The 21,708-nt window shown below is 30.9% G+C and overlaps 1 protein-coding gene across 1 annotated transcript; it reads right to left on the reverse strand.

The window, feature by feature from the left end:
• Window positions 1-855: 855 nt before the first annotated feature.
• LOC123013163 (adenylate kinase isoenzyme 5) lies at window positions 856-19,805 on the reverse strand. The gene is made up of 9 exons (XM_044411540.1): window positions 19,784-19,805; window positions 16,319-16,489; window positions 11,522-11,632; window positions 11,361-11,402; window positions 10,949-11,091; window positions 8,981-9,163; window positions 5,936-6,085; window positions 4,069-4,503; window positions 856-1,867 (listed from the first exon to the last, which is right to left on the reverse strand). The coding sequence occupies exons 1-9, from the start codon at window positions 19,803-19,805 to the stop codon at window positions 1,358-1,360; spliced, it is 1,767 nt and encodes a 588-aa protein (XP_044267475.1). The 3' UTR covers window positions 856-1,357.
• Window positions 19,806-21,708: the final 1,903 nt, after the last annotated feature.

Consider the following 21,708-nt stretch of genomic DNA (forward strand, 5'->3'; position numbering starts at 1 on the left):
TGGCAAAAAGCATTTTTGACTAATTTTTTAAAGAAACAAGCTAAAAAATAAAACATGCTAATAAACACTGAGATAATACGAAGAACCATCATTTTTAGCCAGATTTGTTGAATTTTTGGGCTGTTTTTAATGAAGTGTTACAAAATACAGGATGCGCCAGAACTCGCGCCCCAGAGAAAAATGCCATTTAAGGTAAGATACCAAAAACATGGAAAAAATGTTAAAAAAACTTTATCTATAAAAACTTCGAAGTTATAAGGGTTTAAACTTTGCACTTTGACTCTATTTATTTCTGTTGGAGAAATAATTTTCCAAGTTTTTTTGCTATAGGCTATTAAAAAAGGACACAAGGAAGCTGTATCCTAAATTGTAACTCTTTCAATGTTATTTGTGGCTTTTATTGGCAAAATTTTTGTCCCTTTACTAAATAATTGTAAAAAAACATATACAAGATCATCAGTATCCTTCATTAAATAGATATAAAAAATGTCAAATGTCGAAAAATAAATGTCAAAATTTTTTGACAGATAGAATTTTTAAAATTTTTTTTAATGTTCTTGGTATCTTACCTTACTTGAAAATTTTCTCTGGGACGCGAGTTCTGGCGCATCCTGTATTTATCAATATAGTAATGCCCGTTTAAGCAAAAATCGCCTAGTTTCACAAAATTGCATTTTATTCAGCCGTTTTCAGTAACACAAAATGCTCATTGTGATACCAAAATAGAAAAACTATATTGTTTATTTTTGGATTATCTTTATTTTTAATGTTTACAACAAAAACAAAGTTTATAATCAAATAAATACACAAAAATTTAAACCTAAAACTAAAAATCATACTCGTATATTGCCCAAATATACTAATTTCTGTTTTTCAATAAAGATGAAACAGCCGGAAATAAACTCACGTTAGCCAAAATCAAGTTCTTTGATTAAAAAACAGGCTTTGTAAAAAAATACTTGTCAGTCCATATGTAGCATAAACACCTATCTTGAATTCAGGAAAAAGCCAGTTTTTACAGTTAAACTTCGATAGGCTGAAAATACTACTCGACTTTTGAAAATATATTTCGTGAAATCTCGTGCAGTGATTTTCGTGCAACTATTTTAGAGAATCTCAAATGTTTGCCACTTATTCACTTATCAATAACAATGAAATAATAAACCGACCAGCGGCTTTTTTCAGTAAAAACGTTATGAAATAATGTGTTTAATACTATGCTTAAATATCTAGAATACTGTTGGATCCCGTCTTAAAAAACTCGTCATCAATCATTAAAACCGACCATAAGGCACACTTGAGCCCTAAATTAACACTAAAAACTACCTACAAGTCCTTAGTATCACAAATCAAATCACTAAATGTGTCCTTCCATGTAATTAAGTTCGTTGTACATGTGTCTGTTATCTGGGCCGTCGAAGGCGGCATACCCATTGGGTATGTGCCCATTGGTGAACCCATTGGCCATGGTGCGCACCCCATTTGCCACCGAATGGGCCACCCCATTGCTCACGTGTTTGCTGATGGTCTCGATGGGTTCCGCCTCCAAGTCCTGGAGCGTAGCCTCCCCGTTGGGCACATGCCCATTGGCAAACCCATTAGCTACGGGCTCCTCCTGCTGTCGCTTCAAATACTCGATGTGCTCCTTCACCACGTTCCTGAAATCGTCCTGGACGGGGGCCGTGTCTGTGTCCCCGTCTACGATCGTCAACCTCCCTATGTTGTCCATCGTTTTCAGCATCGGCAACGACGACTGTCTGAAAATCTCCAAGCGGCGCCTGAAAGCCGTCACGCTGTCGTCCAGACGCCCTCGCCCCAGCTGGAGCTTCGAGCAGTCGAGGAGGACAATCGACGGCTTCTGTTTGAACTGAAAAACACCAATTAGGACACTTGAGAAAAACATCAGCTTTCAGATAATTTCAGGCTCGGCCTTCATGGAACACTTAATATTTAATTGAGGCATGGAGAAAATTACACGTTTGAAGGAGGTATAACTTCGGGAAAGCATAAATGTTTATGTAGGTGGTAATTGTGACGTCAGTCGTTAGTATTTAATTAAACGTTTAGTTCGAGAAACACACATGATATGTGCTAATTAATTAATTAATACGCGGGCTCAAAATTTGAGTTTTTTTCTAGTTTTTTTATATCATCAAAATCGATTATTTGCAACACACAACAATTGTTTGTTGACAAATCAATTTTGGTTTGGCAACACTGTCAAAATCAAACGTCAAACTTATATTGACAATTGTCATTTGGTTTAGTGGTTACGTGAAACAACCACAAACATATTACATTATTCAATGTTGCCAATAATTTTTTTTGCCACTAACAAACAAAAAATCGTCATTTTGAGCAAATAACACGTTTTTAAACGACAAATTCACTAAATTTAACAGGATTTAAAAAAGAAGACACAAAAAAATCGTCGTTTAAGAGAGAATAGCGCTATTTGACATAAGTAAGTTTGACATACCGGATGAAACATGATTGTGGTTTTCACAAATTCAATTATTTTAACAGATTTTGTAAAAAAAGCCAAAAATCGTCGTTTAAGAGAGAATAGCGCTATTTTTTGGAGAAAAACTTACAAAATTCAACATACCGGGTGACAGTAAAATATTGTGATTTTTATCGTCAAGTTGAGGTCAACTTTAACTGTCAAAAGGTCAAAAAAATGTCATTTAAAAAGAATTTAAAAAGAAACCAAAAAAATCGTCGTTTAAGGGAGACATATTTTTTATCGTCAAGTTAGGGTCAAATCTAAATTTTTAGTTTGGCAACCTTGACATTCTTTGATATAACAAATTAGAAGGATAGCCAATTGTTCGGAGATGCCAACAGATTTTTTTATACGAACATTTATAGTCATCCAGTAGATTTTACTCAAACAAACAAACAAAAAAATCACAAATTCACTTAATTTAACAGATTTTGTAAAAAAGCTAAAAATTGTCGTTTAAGAGAAAATAGCTCTATTTTTTGCGGAAAAACTTACAAAATTCAACATACGGAGTGACTGTAAAAGATTGTGATTTTTATCGTCAAGTTGAGGTCAACTTTAACTTTTAACAAGTCAAAAAAATTGTCATTTAGAACGATTAACACGTTTTTAAGCTACAAATTCGCTAACTCTAACAGAATTTGTTGAAAAAAGTAAAAAAAATTGTGGTTGAAAGGAGAATAGTGATATTTCTGAGTGAGAAACTTACTAAATTTGACATATCGAGTTACTGAAAATGATTGTGATTCTTATCCCTAAGTTGGTGTCAAAATTTTAGTTTGATAAACTGGATTTTCAAATTCAAATGGAAATTAAGAAAATTACCAATATTTCAGTGTTGCCAATACATTTTTTTGTCATAAACATTTATAGTATGACTTTAAAACTTAAACAAAAATCAATATTTGTTATTTTTTAATTTTTGAATGTACTAAAATCCAACATTTCACAGTTTTAGTGGCCTTAACAGTCATAACCTTGACAATTAATAAATAAGTTACTTATTTGTTTTAATCTTTATTTTCTTATAAAAAACACAAAATTTTTCTTCTGGTATTTTTAAATACAGAGTGTCCGTAAAGTCGCGCACTTTCCTAACACTGTATTTTCGGGCGATGCCCAAGAGAAAAGAAAAAATCTGTCTATCGTTATAAGAGTTTAAATTTTGCACGTTGACTCTATTTATTTCTATTGGAAAAATAAATTTTTAAGTTTTTTTGCTACAGGCTATTAGAAGAGGAAACAAGGAAGCTGTCTTAAACTGTAACTCTGTTCAATGTTATTTGTGGCTTTTATTGTCAAAATGTTTGTACCTTTACAAAATAGAAGAAAACATATACAAAATCATCAGTATCATTAAATAGACATAAAAAAATGTCAAATGTCAAAATATAAATGTCAAATTTTTTCGACAGATAGGGTTTTGTAAACATTTTTTAGTACTCTGGGGGACTACCCAATTACTCCATTTCAAAGAGGTGTGCGACTTTCCGGACAGCATGTATTTCTAGATTTACAGCGTGGTTTCTTCAGTGTTGCCACCTTAACTTTTGATTTTTTACCTTGGCTTCAAACTCGGTGGCTTGCGTCATATCCCTCGGGAACCCGTCGAGGATGATGCCCGGCGCCGCCATATTGGCCGCCATATGCGACTCCACAAACTTCATCACGATATTCAGGGGCACCAACTCTCCCCCACTTATACTCTCCCTAATTTTGGCCGTTTCGCTGTTATGTCTCGGATCAGGGGGCTCAGCTGCGGCTCTGAGCAACTTCCCCAGACTGATATGCGTCCATCTGGTGTCTTTGGCCGCTTGCGAGCACAGAGCCGCCTTGTTGCTCCCGGGGCCCCCGATGACCCACAAAACTGGGGGCCATCCGGCCTTCACCGGCGACTGGTAGTTGTGCTGGTTGTTGGTCGTCACTGAAATCACCTGGGTTTTGGGTCTCTCGGGTTCGTTGGTTTGCACATTTGTCGGGACCGGAGGTAAGGCTTGCTGAAGAAAAAAAATATACAGGGTGTTATTGTTACAAATTTAAACAGGTGATAGGATATTCAATTCTAAGACAAAAGTTTCGTATAAACATGTATCGAAAAATGCTTGGTAAGAGAGCTACACCCCCTGAAAGGAGGCTAATAGGTTTTTGCTAATATTTCAAAAACCATTTAAGATAAAATTACAAAATTTGGTACAGATGATAACCTTTATACACCTAAACGAATTCAAACATCAAATGTCGAAATTTTTAATCAGGGGCGTCCGAAACTGGTGGGGTTTAGGGTAAAAAAATCCCCTATCTATTTTGGCTTTAATTTCTTTAGTTATGCATTGACCAAAATGGTGGTCACTTTGAACAACTCCTTTAGATTTAGGCAAATTCATTTATGTTATTATGTTATGTTATGTTATTTATGTTATTCATTAATGTTATTATTGTAGCTGTAATGTAATGTTAATTAGTTGAGGTTGATTAAAAAATATGAATTTCTTGCTTTTAGTATTCTGTAAATTATGATTTATTTGAATGTTGTATTGGTGTGTAACATAAATTTTAAATAAATTTTATTCAAAAACAATAAGTCGTATTTACACAAAAGAGACTATCGAACTTAAGATTTTGTTGCTGAAAGTACCGAGAAACTAAAGCCAAAATAAATAGGATATTTTTTACTTTAAACTCCCCCAGTTTCGTACGCCCCTGATTAAAAATTTCGACATTCGATGTTTGAATTCGTTTAGGTGTATAAAGGTTATCATCTGTACCATTTTTGTAATTATATCTTAAATGGTTTCTGAAATATTAGCAAAAACATATTAGCCCCCTTCCAGGGGTGTAACTCCCTTACCCACTTTTAATTTTTCACATAAATTGCAATTTTGACAAAAAAAATCGCATAACTCAAAAACAAAACAAAATTTCGTTCTGAAAATACGATCACATTTTTTATATTACTTTAATTTATATTAATTATTATTTTCTGGAGGCAAATGATTAAAAATAAAACCGCTTGGTTCCATATTTTATATTCACCCTGTATAAAAAAGTATATAAATTTTTCAATTTATATAATTGATTTGACATCTGTCAAAATTAACCTCAAAATTTTCAATAAATTCACGTTTTTTATGAAATTTCGCTGACGATCATGAAAAATGTTGTTTGAAACACGTGCGATGTCTTATTTTTCAGGTCTTCGACCTCCACTGCAGCACTCAGCTTCGCTTCGTGCCGCAAAATTCGGTCTTAGTCCTGAAAAATAATTTGACGGCGCACTTGTATCGAAAATAACTATTTTATGTTTTGATGTCTGTTGTTTTGGCTATCGATTGTGCTTTACTTTTGTGATGTACAATTTATAAGTCTATTATGATCGATTGCTTGAAATACTAAACAACGGAAAATTTCAGAGGAAAATGCGAATTTTACCACTGTTGGAAGCTCGGTGGTGACGTCGGTTGGGACGGTGGCCACTTTGCCGTTTGTGAATACTGGAGGGTTGTCTTGCATTCCGAGAATTTTGAATACTGCTGCTCGAAAGTCCTTATAGACGTTTGAAGGATGTCTTTCGCCGTTTATCTGGAAATCAATTTTTAATTAACAAGACGGGGAAATTATCGATCGATGAGACAGATTATATGGCTTTGTGAATAAATTATTAATTACCGAAACGTTTGCTTTAATAATGAAGGTGTGACGTGTTTTCGAGAACCGTTTTTGGGCTATTAAACAGCAAACTAACTTTTAATAGAAATTTTCTTTGCTTCTTTTTCAAATTAGTTTATTAACAAATGGTGGATGCGCCGGGATATTTTTTTATTTTTTGTGTTTTTAACAACGCTAAAATTCATTCAAGATAGATTTTTTTTATTCAAGATTTAATAATTTTAAAATATAGCTATTTAAATCGGCTGAAAATAAAATTGAGCAGTGCGTGAGTGAGTGTTTTGGTAACAAAGCTGTCAAATATGTGTGCCAAGTCTTTTAATAATTGCACTGGAAAGTTATTAAAATAAAAAACATTTAATTTAAAATATTTCTAATAGAAAAATGTTAAAGTGATAGAACAGGAATGAAAAAATCTTTACTTTCAGATTACGCATAATGACTAATGTTAGTTGCATTTTCCAAAGCCTTGAATAACACTCTTACTTGTTACCAATTGACGCAAAACTCCCTAAATTAATTAAAGCAAACTATCACAAAATTTGGTCGGAAAGGCATTATTTTTACTTTTTTTATGAATTTCGAACATTTTTCACCGAATAAAAAATCATTAGAACGTTTTTTTTAAGATAGAAAATGCGTTATTCTTGCATGTTTTAAATACAGGGTGATTCTTAAATAGACCGACAAAATTTTATCCTTGGTAGTATCAAATGAGAACATGCTGGAAAAATTATTTAAAAAATTCTTTGTTTAATCTTTCTCCAAATAAAATTTATTAAAATTATTTTTGAGGTAAAGCGTACGCCACTGATGTCTTCGTAAATAGTATTAGCACAGGTAGTGGAAACCATGGTATTAATTTGATGATAATGTACTTCATCATTGCAACAATCCATAAACGCCCTAAGTGACACGGATCAAGGGGGTTTTGCCCCTAAATGATATAAACGTAAAAAAGGTACAGTTTGTCTCCATTTATTCTTGGAAAGCTGTGATAATATTTTGTCGGTGTATTTAAGAATCACCCTGTAGATTTAAGACGGCTTACCAAATTCGATATGTTAAAAAAACAAATCAGAAAATTAGAAAATTAGGTCTTAATATGTAAAATTTTCTACAAATTTAGTTTCATATAAATTTTTTGCGAATTATTTGCGGTTTTCAGAAACTTACAAAACTCGGAAGATTTTGCGAAAACATAGTAAAAATTTTGTCAAATTAAGTCAAAAATGCATAATTTTTGATAATTTCAATACATTTAGTGTTTTTCTCACTGAATTTAAAAGTTTTTGTTAAAACAATGTAATAAATTGTAAAATTGGATCTAGAATTGCATTATTTTGTGCTTTTTTTTCTACTAATTTAAAGTAATCGTGACCAAAAAACTCGAAAAAATTTACTAAACTAAAACAGAAAAACGCTAAATTACGTCTAAAATATGTTACTGTCTTCGAAATTAAGTGTGAAATGCATTATTTTTGCACTTTTTATAAATTCAGATAGCTTTTTGGCAAAAAACTCACAATAATTTAGAGATTTTTCCAAAACAGGGCAGAAAAATTATAAAATAAAATGGACCATCCGAGCCCACCCCTAATTACGTCCCTGCTTGATTATATTTCAATTAAAAAACACGTTTTTCTATTTTGCGTTTTAGCAACACTATTAACAAACTCATTTGGGTGCGTTAACAGCTTAGTGTATTTTATGTCTTGAATGTTGGTGATATGTAATACCGTTGGACGTAAATTGCTTTCAATATTTGAACCAATTTCCTGCATTTTCGGTAGTGGACATGAAAAATCTTGAGAATTCATTTCCAGATTACATACAGTTAGTTCGAGTTGAATTTTCCAACACTACTAACAAGTGTCACTAATTGACGTAAAATTCCCTAAAATTATTTTTTTAAACAGTAAAAAAGCGCAAAAGAAAAAAATTGTATAAAAACCTCGTTATTGAAGCCCTTTCAAGCAATCGTTTGTTTCTCAACTCGCCGCTACGCGGCTCGTAACGAAATTTCAATTTCTTGATTGAGTTGTAAGTTATTGCTTTTTAACTGCACGATTGTTTGCCATAAATCATAGTAAAAATTTATGATAAACAAGACTTGTTTCAAACTTTCCGAAAACATAAAATTACAGACTGCTATTTCCAATATATTTTGATTTATATTTTAGTACATTGTTTCTTCAAAATGAAAGCATGACAATTTCTGCCCTATTATTAGGCCCAGTTTATACTTCTAATATTCATAATATAATTATTTTTGATCGATCAATTTTCAATTACGACTTGGTTCGGCACATTTTAGACTTTGAGAGAATGATATGTTTCTTTAGTAGTCAACATTTTTTATTCTAAGTAACAAATTATGAAAAAAAAACATCACCACATACATGTTTTAACCGGATCGATATTCGGTATTGTTTAACATTGAAAACATTGTCATTGCTTAGAGGTCAACCGCGTTACGATGTAATTGATTTACGCATAAAGCATTATTCTTTTTAAATGTGTTTGTTATTTAATCCTGAAAATTTTACTAAAGTACAACCTTCTCAAACGACCTAATGTAAAAATCAATAGTGTGTAATGACAAATTGAGTAAACTGTGTCTCTTATTTAATAATAATTAACAATTTTTGAAATAGATAATTTTTCAGTCCATGATTATAACTACGTGGAAAAATCGCGTGATGCCGGACCAAGTCTTGAATTGCCGGAAGTCCTAAACAACGACCCGGATTTTCCGGTAGTAAACAAAGCGGTGTTTGCGTTTCAAATTGCACAAAGTTTACTTACCGATATTAGCATATTGCTCTGGTCGAAGTAATCGGCTACTGGCATCACATTTTTGTAAAAATTGTTGAGTTCCATTCTGGCCAATGAGAGAACCACTTGACCTAATTTGGCACCATAATCGATTTGTCTTTCCAAAACTTTTTGCCGCCAAGAGATCATAATCGCACCGCTTAACATCTGGATCTGAAACAATCAAATCATTTTTTAATCATTTTGAAACATTGAAAAATTATCTACGCATCTCTGGAAATAAACATCGCGGCAAAAAAATCTCTTCTCTACCTTGTGATATGATATACTATAATCTGCATTTTTTTAGAATCCACTGAGAAAAAAATGACAAAATAATCTATCTATTTTTCGTTTTTCGTGGCTAATTGGAAAAATTAATTTAAATTCATTATTTTTGCGTCTTTTTCAAAGCAAATTCGAATTGAATTAAAACAGTTTTTTATGGATAATCGGTGAGGTTTTTGCAAAATCTTGAATTTGATTGGTTGGACACATTTGTTAATTTATTGGTCCGATTACAAGGGTCAAACCGATTTTTATTTCTTATTAGCCAAAATCGGACAAAAACCTAAAATGGTAAGTAACTCCACCGATTTAAAAAATCATGAATAATTATTGAATTCCGAATCAAATTTTTGTAACAAATCAGCGTTTAATGTGAGTTATTTTATTTTAATTTTATTTTATTTGTTATTAGACCAATAAAAAGTAAAAAATTATTTAATGCGTTAAAGTTGAGTGTCATTGTTCGATCCAATCAATTACGTCTTTTAAAATCAACCAATCAGAACACGTCTTAGATTTTTCGACAAGAAAAATAAAAAACTGCTATGGTTTAAAGAAACCACGATGCAAGTAAAACTTTTTTTTGGATCATTACACTGATCAAAACACACAAATACCGCGGAGCAGTTGCACGAATGAGTAAGAATATAAATGCTACACGATCAGCCGATGCGAGCCATGAGCGCCGCCATATCGGCCTTGGCACTTTACCCCTACTCCGCGGCCGGCTGTAATGCGACATGCGATAGATGAACAAAAAATTTAATTGAAATTTTTGTTTTAAAAATCGGCTTCTTTTTATTGTCAATATAAAAAATTATTATTTGAAACGTTGATTATTTCTTTACTGTCAAATGTCCAAACTGTTAAAATTTGACATTTTTGGAAGATTCACATAACACTGAGTATTTATTGTGTGTTAAAATTTGTATTTTGCTCAATTTTTGATTCAAAAACACCGATTCGAGTTGTTTTTGGCTGTTTTAATTTTTATTTGCCAACTCTTTCAATAAAAAATATTTTAAAAATCCATAATTCGACAGATTGATTGAGTAATTAGTGCAAAACTTAACACAAAATGGTTCAAAAAAGAATTCAAATTTTTAAACAAAAGATCATTTTTTGTTTTTTTTTTCACGAGCGGTGGCTCACTCAGAATGAATTACTGCCAACATTAAAAAAAATAACAAAATCGGTTAATAAATAATGAAGTTATAGCAATTTTGTAGTTATAGTGCTAAGCTAGTATATTCTAATAGGTAGGTGGTGAGTGAGGAAATGTAATTATGAATAATAAATACGCGTTTCGATAGAAAACTCAATAAATTTTTTCTAATTAGAGAGCACTTGTCTTGGTTAATTATTCATATGCGAATATAGGAAAATGTGAGTATGTAGCCACGATTTGCACACGTGTATTACACTCTTCAATGCTACCAACTTAATTCCAAAATCGTAGGCTTTAAATTTATTTCATTAGATTTACGTTTTGTTTATCACATCGTTAAAAATGCCGCATTTCTCAAATGTTATGTTAAACAGGTGCTCAAGCACGCGAATTTAAACACATAATTACCAACTGCTAAATCGTAAATCGTTGGTAATTAACGTACATTGTGCAAACAATTTCCCTAATCACTTGATCAGTTAATGAATTGCTTTTTTACTCACTTTTTCCGAATATTCGACGACGTCTCTCATATTTCTGGGAAACCCCGAAACGAGATACGTCTTCGCCGTCGGCGCCATCTTCATTTCCAGCATGAGCACTTCGGTGACGGTCTTACTCGACAACAAGCCGAAATCTTGCATATCTGTAAAACAGTTAATTTGTCAGAGATGAAACTTGGCGATAATTTGCAACCGCATGCTTTTGTGCAAATAAATCACACGTCAATGAGAAATTTTCACTAATACCTTGAACAAATTTTGAAATAATCGATGGGAAAATTATTGGTTAATCCGATCAATTTATAATTGCGATTTTGTAGCAGTTTACAGCCAAGCTAATGATTTTTTTATCTACATCTACACGTGCATGAAACACTTCGCCTAGCAATTCACTCAAGAGAGGAGGATTTACTTGTGGGAACGCTACCGATATTGATTAAGCTCGTTTGTCCATCTGGGGGTTTAACAAAAATTGAATCATTTTGTGAACGTCACAAACGTAACGATTATTTAACGTTTTCATGTGTTTCGAGCTGGTGATGTTTGTAATTTCATTCATTTTTTTTTGCTTACCGTTGCCGATGGCGTATTGCTGGAGGAGATCAGTCATGTTGATGTGTGTGATGCCTTTCTTTTCTTGCATGAGGCTGTCGCAATGAGTCACCTTGCCGCTGCCTGGGCCCCCTGAAATTCAGTTTTTGCTTTACATCTACACTAATCCATTCACGATATCATAAAATCTGGACTATTTGTCTTTTTGTCATTAAAAAAGTAATGTAAAAATGCTAAAATAATTATACAGGGTGCGCCAGAACTCGCGCCCTAGAGAAAAATGCCATAAGTTAAGAGGGTTTAAAGTTTGCACTTTGACTCTATTTATTTCTGTTGGAAAAATAATTTTCCAAGTTTTTTTGCTATAAGCTATTAAAAGAGGAAACAAGGAAGCTTTATCCTAAGTTGTAACTCTGTTCAATGTTATTTGTGGCTTTTATTGGCAAATTTTTTGTCCCTTTACTAAATAATTGTAAAAAAAACATACAGGGTGAGCCAGAACTCGCGCCCCAAAGAAAAATGCCATATAAGGTGAGATACCAAGAACATGGAAAAAATGTTAAAAAAAATATCTATAAAAATTTCGAAGTTATGAGGGTTTAAAGTTTGCACTTTGACTCTATTTATTTCTATTGGAAAAATAATTTTCCAAGTTTTTTTGCTATAGGCTAATAAAAGAGGAAACAAGGAAGCTGTATCCTAAATTGTAACTCTGTTCAATGTTATTTGTGGCTTTTATTGTCAAAATTTTTATCCCTTTACTTAATAATTGTAAAAAAAACATATACAAGATCATCAGTATCATTAAATAGATATAGAAAAATTTCAAGTGTCAAAAAATAAATGTCAAAATTTTTTGACAGATAGAATTTTTTAAACATTTTTTTCATGTTCCTGGTATCTTACCTTACTTGAAAATTTTCTCTGGGGCGCGAGTTCTGGCGCACCCAGTATACAAGATCATCAGTATCCTTAAATAGATATAAAAAAAGGTCAAATGTCAAAATTTTTTGACAGAATTTTTTAAACATTTTTTTCATGTTCCTGGTATCTTACCTTTCTCGAAAATTTTCTCTGGGGCGCGAGTTCTGGCGCACCCTATATGAAAGCGGGAAATTGGTGTCGAATAGGTTTCAAATTTTATTTTATTATTTTTGTTATTTTATTATTTTATTATAATTTTTTTATATTTATTATTTTATTATTGGAATGGTTTTTTTCTTTTTGGCGCGTTTTTGCTGTTATTTTAAAGAAAAAAAATAATTTAGGGAATTTTGCGTCAGTTGCAACAGGAATGACAATGTTTTTAATGTTAAACAATACTGAATAATGATTTGAATAAAACAGGTATGTGGTGATGTTTTTTTTTTATAATTTGTTACTTGAAATAAAAAATGTTGACCACTAAAGAAACATATCATTGTCTAAAAGTCTAAAATGTGCCGAACCAAGTCGTAATTGAAAATTGATCGATCAAAAATAATTATATTATGAATATTAGAAGTATAAACTGGGCCTAATAATAGGGCAGAAATTGTCGTGCTTTCATTTTGAAGAAACAATGTACTAAAATATAAATAAAAATATATTGGAAATAGCAGTCTGTAATTTTATGTTTTCGGAAAGTTTGAAACAAGTTTTGTTTATCATAAATTTTTACTATGATTTATCGCAAAACAATCGTGCAGTAAAAATCAATAACTTACAACTCAATCAAGAAATCGAAATTCCGTTACGAGCCGCGTAGCGGCGAGTTGGGAAACAAACGATTGCTTGAAAGAAATTCAATAACGAGACTTTAATCCAATTTTTTCTATTTTGCGCTTTTTAGCGGTTAAAAAAATAATTTTAGGGAATTTTGCGTCAATTGGTGACACTTGTTAGTAGTGTTGGAAAATTCAACTCGAACTAACTGTTTGTAATCTGGAAATTAATTCTCAAGATTTTTCATGTCCACCAGCGAAATTGAGGAAATTGGTTCAAAGATTGAGTCCAACGGTATTATCACCAACATTCAAAACATAAAATACACTAAGCTGTTAACGCACCCAAATGAGTTAGTTAATAGTGTTGCTAAAACGCAAAATAAAAAAACGTGTTTTTTAATTAAAATACACTCAAGCAGCGAAGTAATTAGGGGTGGGGTCGGATGGTCCATTTTATTTTAAAATTTTTCTGCCCTGTTTTGGAAAAATCTCTAAAATATTGTGCTTTTTGCTAAAAAGCTATCTAAATTTATAAAAAGTGCAAAAATAATGCATTTCACACTTAATTTCGAAAACAGTAACATAATTTAGCGTTTTTCTGCTTTGGTTTACTAAATTCTTTCCAGTTTTTTATTCAAGAATACTTTAAATTTGTAGGAAAAAAGCACAAAACAATGCAATTCTAGATCCAATTTTACAAGTTACTAAATTGTTTTAACAAAAACTTTTAAATTCAGTGAGAAAAACACTAAATGTATCGAAATTATCAATGAGTCACCTTGCCGCTGCCTGGGCCTCCTGAAATTCAGTTTTTGCTTTACATCTACACTAATCCATTCACGATATCATAAAATCAGGACTATTTGTCTTTTTGTCATTAAAAAAGTAATGTAAAAATGCTAAAATAACTATATGAAAGCGGGAAATTGGTGTGGAATAGGTTTCAAATTCTGATTCGAATCAAGTAATGGCGAGTTGAGGAACAAACGATTATTTGAATGGTTTTTGGTAATAGGTACTGTTTTTTTTTTGGGGCGTTTTTTCTGCTTATTTTAAAGGAAAAAAATAATTTAGGGAATTTTGCGTCAATTGGATCAGCAATGACAATGTTTTCAATGTTAAACAATACCGAATATTGATCCGGATAAAACATGTATGTGGTAATGTTTTTTTTTTCATAATTTGTTACTTAAAATAAAAAATGTTGACTAGGAAAGAAACATATCATTGTCTAAAAGTCTAAAATGTGCCAAACCAAGTCGTTAAGGAGTTAAGGAACAAACAATTGCTTGAATTTAGGGAATTAATTTTTCGCCAATTGGTGACACGAGCTAGCAGTTTTTTTTGTCACTGTGAAATTTGTGAAATTTTGTAAGAATTTTGAAAGCAATTGACGTCCAACGGCAAAATAAAAAAAACGTATTCTTTAATTCTATGCAAGACGCAAAATAAAAAAAACGTATTCTTTAATTAAAATAGACTCAAGCAGGGAGGTAATTAGGGGTGAGCTTCGGTGATTCATTTGAGTTTTTGATTTTCAGTTTTGTTTTGGCAAAATCTCTAAAATTGTGTCAGTTAAAAAACTATCTAAATTTATCAAAATGTGAAAAAAATAATGCATTTTAGATTTAGATTCATGAATAATAACATGTCCACACATAATTTAGCGATTTTTTGCTTTGTTTTTTAGGTCAAAATACTCAAAAAAGCGCTTGATTTGTCGAAAAAAGAATAAAATAATGCAATTCTAAAAATAATTTTACAATTTACTACCTACATTGTTTTAACAAAATCTTTTAAATTTAGTGAGTTTCTTAATGAAAAGCACTCTAAATCCATTAAAACTAGCAAAAATTATGCAATTTGCCACAATTTCTGCTTTGTTTTGTCAAAATCCCTCGAGTTTTATACGAATCTTGCTGAGAAACGCCTTAAATTTAACAAAATTAGCAAAAATAATTCATTTTAGACTTAATTTTATGACAAATATAACATATGTATACCTAATTTTGCCAAACTTTTGCTTTATTTTTTCTAACATTTCGAAATTGGTAAGTTTCTTAAAAAACGCCTTAAATCTATCAAAACAAACAAAAACACATTTTAGACTTAATTTTGTAATTTTTTCTTTGTTTTTTCAAAATCTTACGATGCTCTAGTGAGATTCTCGCCTTTAAAAAACACCCTAAAGATTTTTATTCGGTGAAAGATGTTCATATTTCATAAAAATGCAGCAATAATAAATGTTGTCTCTGTGACAAATGCTCTAAAGTTGATGTCAAAATAAAAAAAAATGCATTTTAGATGTTATTGTGGGATGATGCTTTATTTAAAAAAAAAATTGTATTCAAGGAATTAAAAAAAAACTTGCGAAAATAAAGCAAAAAATGCGTTTCAGTCTTAATTTCATAGGAAACAATTTACTCTAGATTTATTTTAGCAATTTTTTTTGCCTTATTCTGCCAAAATATTGCAAACTTGGTTAGTAAGATACATGAATAATAAAAAGAAATGAAGAAATAAGTGAAACAGCGAGCTCTCAGTTTTTTATTATTGATTTTTGTTAATGACACTTTGATGATAAATTGACAACATCGATAATAGAAAAATTAGTCAATTTTTAAACAGCTTGACGGTAAATGATTGGCAACACTGAATTACCGTTGATTTAAACATACTCTTTTTCATACTAATATGCATCAAGTAGGTTGTAGAATTCTAAATGCATCTTTAATTTAAAGGCCGATCCACACAAAAAGTGTCATTCAGAACAAATTTAATGACAAAATAATGACAAAAATCCTTTATGTTCGCCACCCTATGTTAATTTTAATTATTTCTTGCTACATGTTGTACACATATTTATTTGAGAATATCATTTTTAGGAAAGATTGAAGTTAGGATTGTTTTAATTTTTGCATGGTTACCACCTTATGATCTCTTTCAACGATTACTTTGATGCACATTAATATGAAAACGAAATGAATGACAATTGATTATAAATTTGTGACATTTGAATTTGGCAGTCAATATTGCCAAATTAAGATTTGTCATTTACATTCCCCTATTTTTCAACGTTGCCAACCTTTTTTCAAAGTCATTACCAACTCACCAAGAACAAATATAACCGGCACTTTTGGCGATTCAAACTGCACATTTGTGTCGTTTTGCATGGGTAACTTCCCCGTCGGCGGTGTATTCGCACCCGGTTCGGCCCTTCGTGGCGTATTCTGCACCCAAGTGTCCTGCCCTTCTTCGAAAGCTTGAGAACCATCACTTTGTTCTAGAACAATCACATTATTTATTTTAATCAAAACAAAAACAGAAATCATCAATTCAAATGCGTGAGCTTTGTAATTTATTACAGACAAAACTTCCACCAATTTTATAGATTAGGCCACCCTTGACCGATCATATCACCACAATACTCAAGGTCACAAAGCTTTCTTTTTTAATGCAGTTTGAGGCCTATTTTTAAATTTTCTTTTATAAATAGCCACTTCTTGCGCCATGTTTAATAATCGGCTATTGTGCAATCACGCGAAACATTTCCTTGTTACTTTAAATGCAAAATGTTTGACTATAAGCTTTCGGTGATCACGCACGGAAAATCAAACCATTCTTAGTTTATTTTTTAATTGCAGAGAGGAAATGGCAAGTGGCGTTGCGTGAGCGAAATACTCAAGGATAATTTGCGCTTTTATCATATTTTAATTGCATAAAAGTCGCCTGTTGAGCTTTCATTTTAACACTATTTGGAAAATTCTTACCACCAAATATTTTCCAAAATCAATTAGCCTCTGGTTTAACAACGAACAAAATCGAGAGAAAAAACTAAAAATTTCGATTTAGTTTTGCAATTTTTCAATTTTTTTAAATTTTATCTCAAAAATATGTTTAAACACTGGAAAAGACATAGAACATTATTATTGGCCACATTTGTTGAATTCTCGGCTTGTTTATTAACGAAAATTTGCCAAATAATTGAATTACAAAACATTCGAAAATTGCAAAAATAATACTATTTTTGACTTAATTTGTTGATTTTTTGGGTTGTTTTAGCAAAATCTTGAAAAAACCTATATCAATAATAAGTCATTATGTCTAAAAGCATTTTCGACCAAATTTCGTATTTTCTAGAGGTATTTTTGCCTTAATTTTGTTAAAAACTAGTTAAATCCAGTGAAATTAGCAAAAAAATTATCAGTTTTGATTTAGGTTTAATTAAATTTCTTTCAGCATTTTTGGTTTTATTTCAAAAATATGCTTAAACACTAGGAAAATACAAAAAACACCATTTTTGGCAAATTTTCTTAAACATTCGGCTTGTTATTAACAAAACATTTTACAAAATAATTGCGTTTTTAGCTCAAAAAACGTTCTAAAACGCTGGAAAAATGCAAGAATCCAAATATAATATAAATTTGTTGTTTTTTTGGTTTGTTTTAGCAAAAATTGCGAAAAGTCGCCACTATTTTAACACTTGGAAAACTCTTATCAGCTAATATTTCTACAAAATATTTTTCAACATCATAATTAGCTGTTGTTTAAAGACGAACAAAATCGAGCGAAAGAATAACCTAAAAAATAGTAGCAATTTCGATTTAGTTTTGTAACTTTTCGAAATTTTTTGGTTTTATCTCAGATACATGCTGAAACGCTTGGAAAAAGCAGAAAAAACACCATGTTTTTCGGCTTGTTTATGTTTTTAACAAAATTTTACGAAATAGTTGCGGTTCTGAAAAAAACGTAATAAAACGTTCAAAAATTGCAAAAATATTATAATTCTTAACTTAATTTGTTGATTTTTTGGTTTGCTTCAGCAAAATTTCACAAAATACCTGAGATTTTAACACAAAAACGTGTCTAAAAGCATTTTCGTTCAAATTTTGTGTTTTCTTAGCTTTATTTTTGACTTAATTTGTCTTAAAAACTAGTTAAATCGAGCGAAATTAGGAAAAAAAACATCTATTTTATTTTATTTCAAATCAAGAATAGGCTTAAACACACTCTGAAAGGGCAAAAAATACCGTTTCTGGTCAAATTTATTGAATATTCGGCTTGATTTTAATGAAAATTTGCGAAATAATTGAATTATGAGACATTCATAAATTGTAACTTTTAAGTTAATTTGTTGATTTTTTGGTTGTTTTAACAAAATCTCACAAAAATCTGAGATTTTAGTAGCAATAAAGTCGTGCTTTTTCGTCGAGCATATTTTGTATTTTCTTGGGCTGTTTTTGTCTTAATTTTGCTAAACAATGTTAAGTCGATCAAAATGAGCAAAAAAATAATATCAATTTCGATTTAATCTTACAATTTTTCCGTCTATTTATACAAAATTTTTCTCAAATTTTTGGTTTAATTTCAAAAATATGCTCAAACACTCGGAAAAAGCAAAATTTGGCGGTTTTTTCACTTTTCGCCTTCTTTTTATCAAAATTTCACAAAATAATTGAGTTTCTAGATTAAAAAAAATCGTACTAAAACGTTTGAAAAACACAACTTTCGACTTAATGTGTTGATTTCTTGGTTTGTTTTAGCGAAAAGTGTTTCATAAACGTCGCCAGTTTTATTTTAACTCTATTTTAACAGTTGGAAAATTCTTATCAGTAAATATTTATACAAAAAATATCGCAAGGACGATCTTTACAACATTAAAGCTTTTATCAAGCTCGAAACCTGCAACGAAATTAAGTTTAACGAGGCATTTAGGTATTTATAATATTGTTGCAGTTGTGTGAAAACATAAATTACATAAATCTTAGTAACCACAAGCTTGCAACCAATCGATAAAATTATGTTTTCTTAAAATAAACCGCTCAACTTCTTGGTTTACTTAATTAACAATGTGGACATAACTGGAAAAATATAAATTATTAACTTTAGTCAAAAATAAAGAGGTAAGCTATTGATCGAGTAATATTTTATTAGTTATAGATGCGCATCTAGGGTAATCGCTTGTGGAAATGATAATTGCAAGAAAATTTTAAATAATAAATATTCCACTTGACAAAAAGCCTTTACAAATGTTTGTGTTGAATTTTTAAAGACAACATTTAATAACTGGGAAAAGTACGGAAAAAAGCGTTACATTATGTAAATTTGCAAACGATTATTAATGAAAATGCTCACTTGTGAGTAAAAAAAAAAGATTAAATGACCATATTGGGAAAAACTTGACAAATGAGTAACCGGGGATTTCATGTATATTAATTAGTGTATTTATAAAAAATATAAGAAATGCTTTATTTTATGTCTGTGTTGAAATAGCTAAATTTTATAAATAAGTTTCACAAAATCAATTTATTTCTGAATACTTGAATAAAATCGAAAATCTTATTAGCGACACAAGCCTTAATGATTCCCAACTTTGCAACTTCCTAGTATGGGTTTAATTAAGTAGATTTGAATCAGGCACCTTTTTAATGAAATTTCTCGCAAGTCAGAATAGATAAAGTAACAAAGTTGACACAACAAATAATAAGTTTATCGATTTAGTGCCAATCATTTTTCTTTGATCATTTAAAACGCATCGAAAATGAAATAATTTTGAAGCGTTTTGCGCCCTCCTCACCTGTATCCAAACAGATTCCCATATTATATCCTCGAAAAAAAAGTTTGGTTCGTTTTCAAGTCGCTAGAAAGACGACGCGGATGCCGCGTAAACGTTTGCGATTTATTCATGGAGCTCGCGAGATCGTTTTGAATCCACTCTTTTGAGTCTTTGGAAAAAAATAAACTCATTCTTGTCACTACATGTTTTCAGCGCACTTTGCCATCACAAACTTTTCAGTTTTCAGTGAAAAAGCGAATGTTGAATCAAGTTCTTCGCGCCGATTCTAACATAGGACTAGTTGATTTCTACTAGAAAGGCCGTGAAAATGTTCGGTTATTTGAATAATTAATGATGGGTTTCGACGACGGTCGACGTCGTTTCCATAGAAATGCGACGACGCGTTGTTTTGCTTGACCATCAATGACCATCGTGCGCATGGGTTTCCGCATTTCTGGGACCAAAACGCGAATTACCTTTTTATTTATGACGTCCGAAAAAATTAGTTTTTTTGTTTACAAATCACAGAGATTTATTAATCAGTTATTCTATTATGATTTCGACTTTTGTCAAGACGAATTAGTTGCTAAATTTTTGAAATCATTTTATACAAAGTGACTATAAAATTTTGTGACAAAATCTATTGGCAACACTGAATTATTGCTAATTCAAATAATGTAATATCAGGATTAAGCTAATGAACAATGTTGCTTAATGAACAGTGTTGCCAGCCCAAAAGAAATAAAATTCACTAGATCCAAGCTGAAAAACTTGCCAGTTTTTTAGCAGATTACAAGATTATGATTCAAATCGTTCTAATAGCGTTGAAAATCTAAGAGTTAGGTAATATCTTTTTTTTACTATTTAGAAATTTTTGAAGCAATCAGCAAATTCTTGCGAAAGAACTAAACTTTTTCTAACCAAATTTAATCGAAATATTGAGTTTTAAGGTGAAAAATCTACTAAAACGTTCAAAAAATGCAAAAATAATTTGATTGTTGACTTGGGTTGTTTGCAAAATTTCGCAAAAAACTGAGATTTTTGTACAAAATTGTGGCAAAAAGCATTTTTGACTAATTTTTGAGAGAAACAAGCTAAAAATAAAACATGCTAATAAACACTCAGATAATGCAAAAAAACATCATTTTAAGCCAAATTTGTTGAATTTTTGGCCTATTTTTAACGAAAATTTACAAAACGTGTAATTGTTTCATAGTTAAAAAACGCAAAAGTAAATTTTTATTTTCTACTCTATTTAGTAAAATCTCGTCAAAATAACAAATAGAACTGTTTTAAATTAAATTGGTGTTTTTTTCAATTTATTTTTGAAAAAATTCGAGGAAATCATCAAGTTTCTGGTTGATGAACGAAAAAGTTGCAAAAATGTATTTTTATTGTAACCGCAGTTACAACAGTTTTTTTTCATATCCAAAAAATCACCAAACATTATAAAAAAAATTATTAAGAATTTTTACAAAAATTTTCAACAAATCAAATAACAGCATAAAAATCACCAGATCTGGTGAGATTTGGCAACGTTGAAATTTGACAGTCAAGGCCGCCAAATGAGACCCCACTTATTCATAAAAATCACAATCATTTACAGTCACCCGGTATTTGTTGACATAAATCTCCACATTTAATAAATCGGTCAAACTATTAAAACATCCCTCTTAACCCTCTTTCCAAATATTGGGAACACTGATAGCGTCATTAATAAATTTGTAATAACGTTTTTCTAACGAATGAATTTTTTTTTATTTGAATATTCTATACGATAATAGTTTTAGTTGCTTTTCTCACAGAGACTAATAAGGGGTTGTCAGTAGGACAAAAATTTTCAACTTGATGGAACAATTATTAGAACAGAGGTCAAGTCAATGAAGGTAAATAAATAACTTGCTCACAATCAATCATTGTGAAATATTCTAACGATTATAACAAAG

This window comes from Tribolium madens, unplaced genomic scaffold (assembly GCF_015345945.1).
Source record: "Tribolium madens isolate multiple individuals breed KSU strain unplaced genomic scaffold, Tmad_KSU_1.1 Scaffold_96;HRSCAF=242;Tcas5.2_LG5, whole genome shotgun sequence".
Classification (NCBI taxonomy): domain Eukaryota; kingdom Metazoa; phylum Arthropoda; class Insecta; order Coleoptera; family Tenebrionidae; genus Tribolium; species Tribolium madens.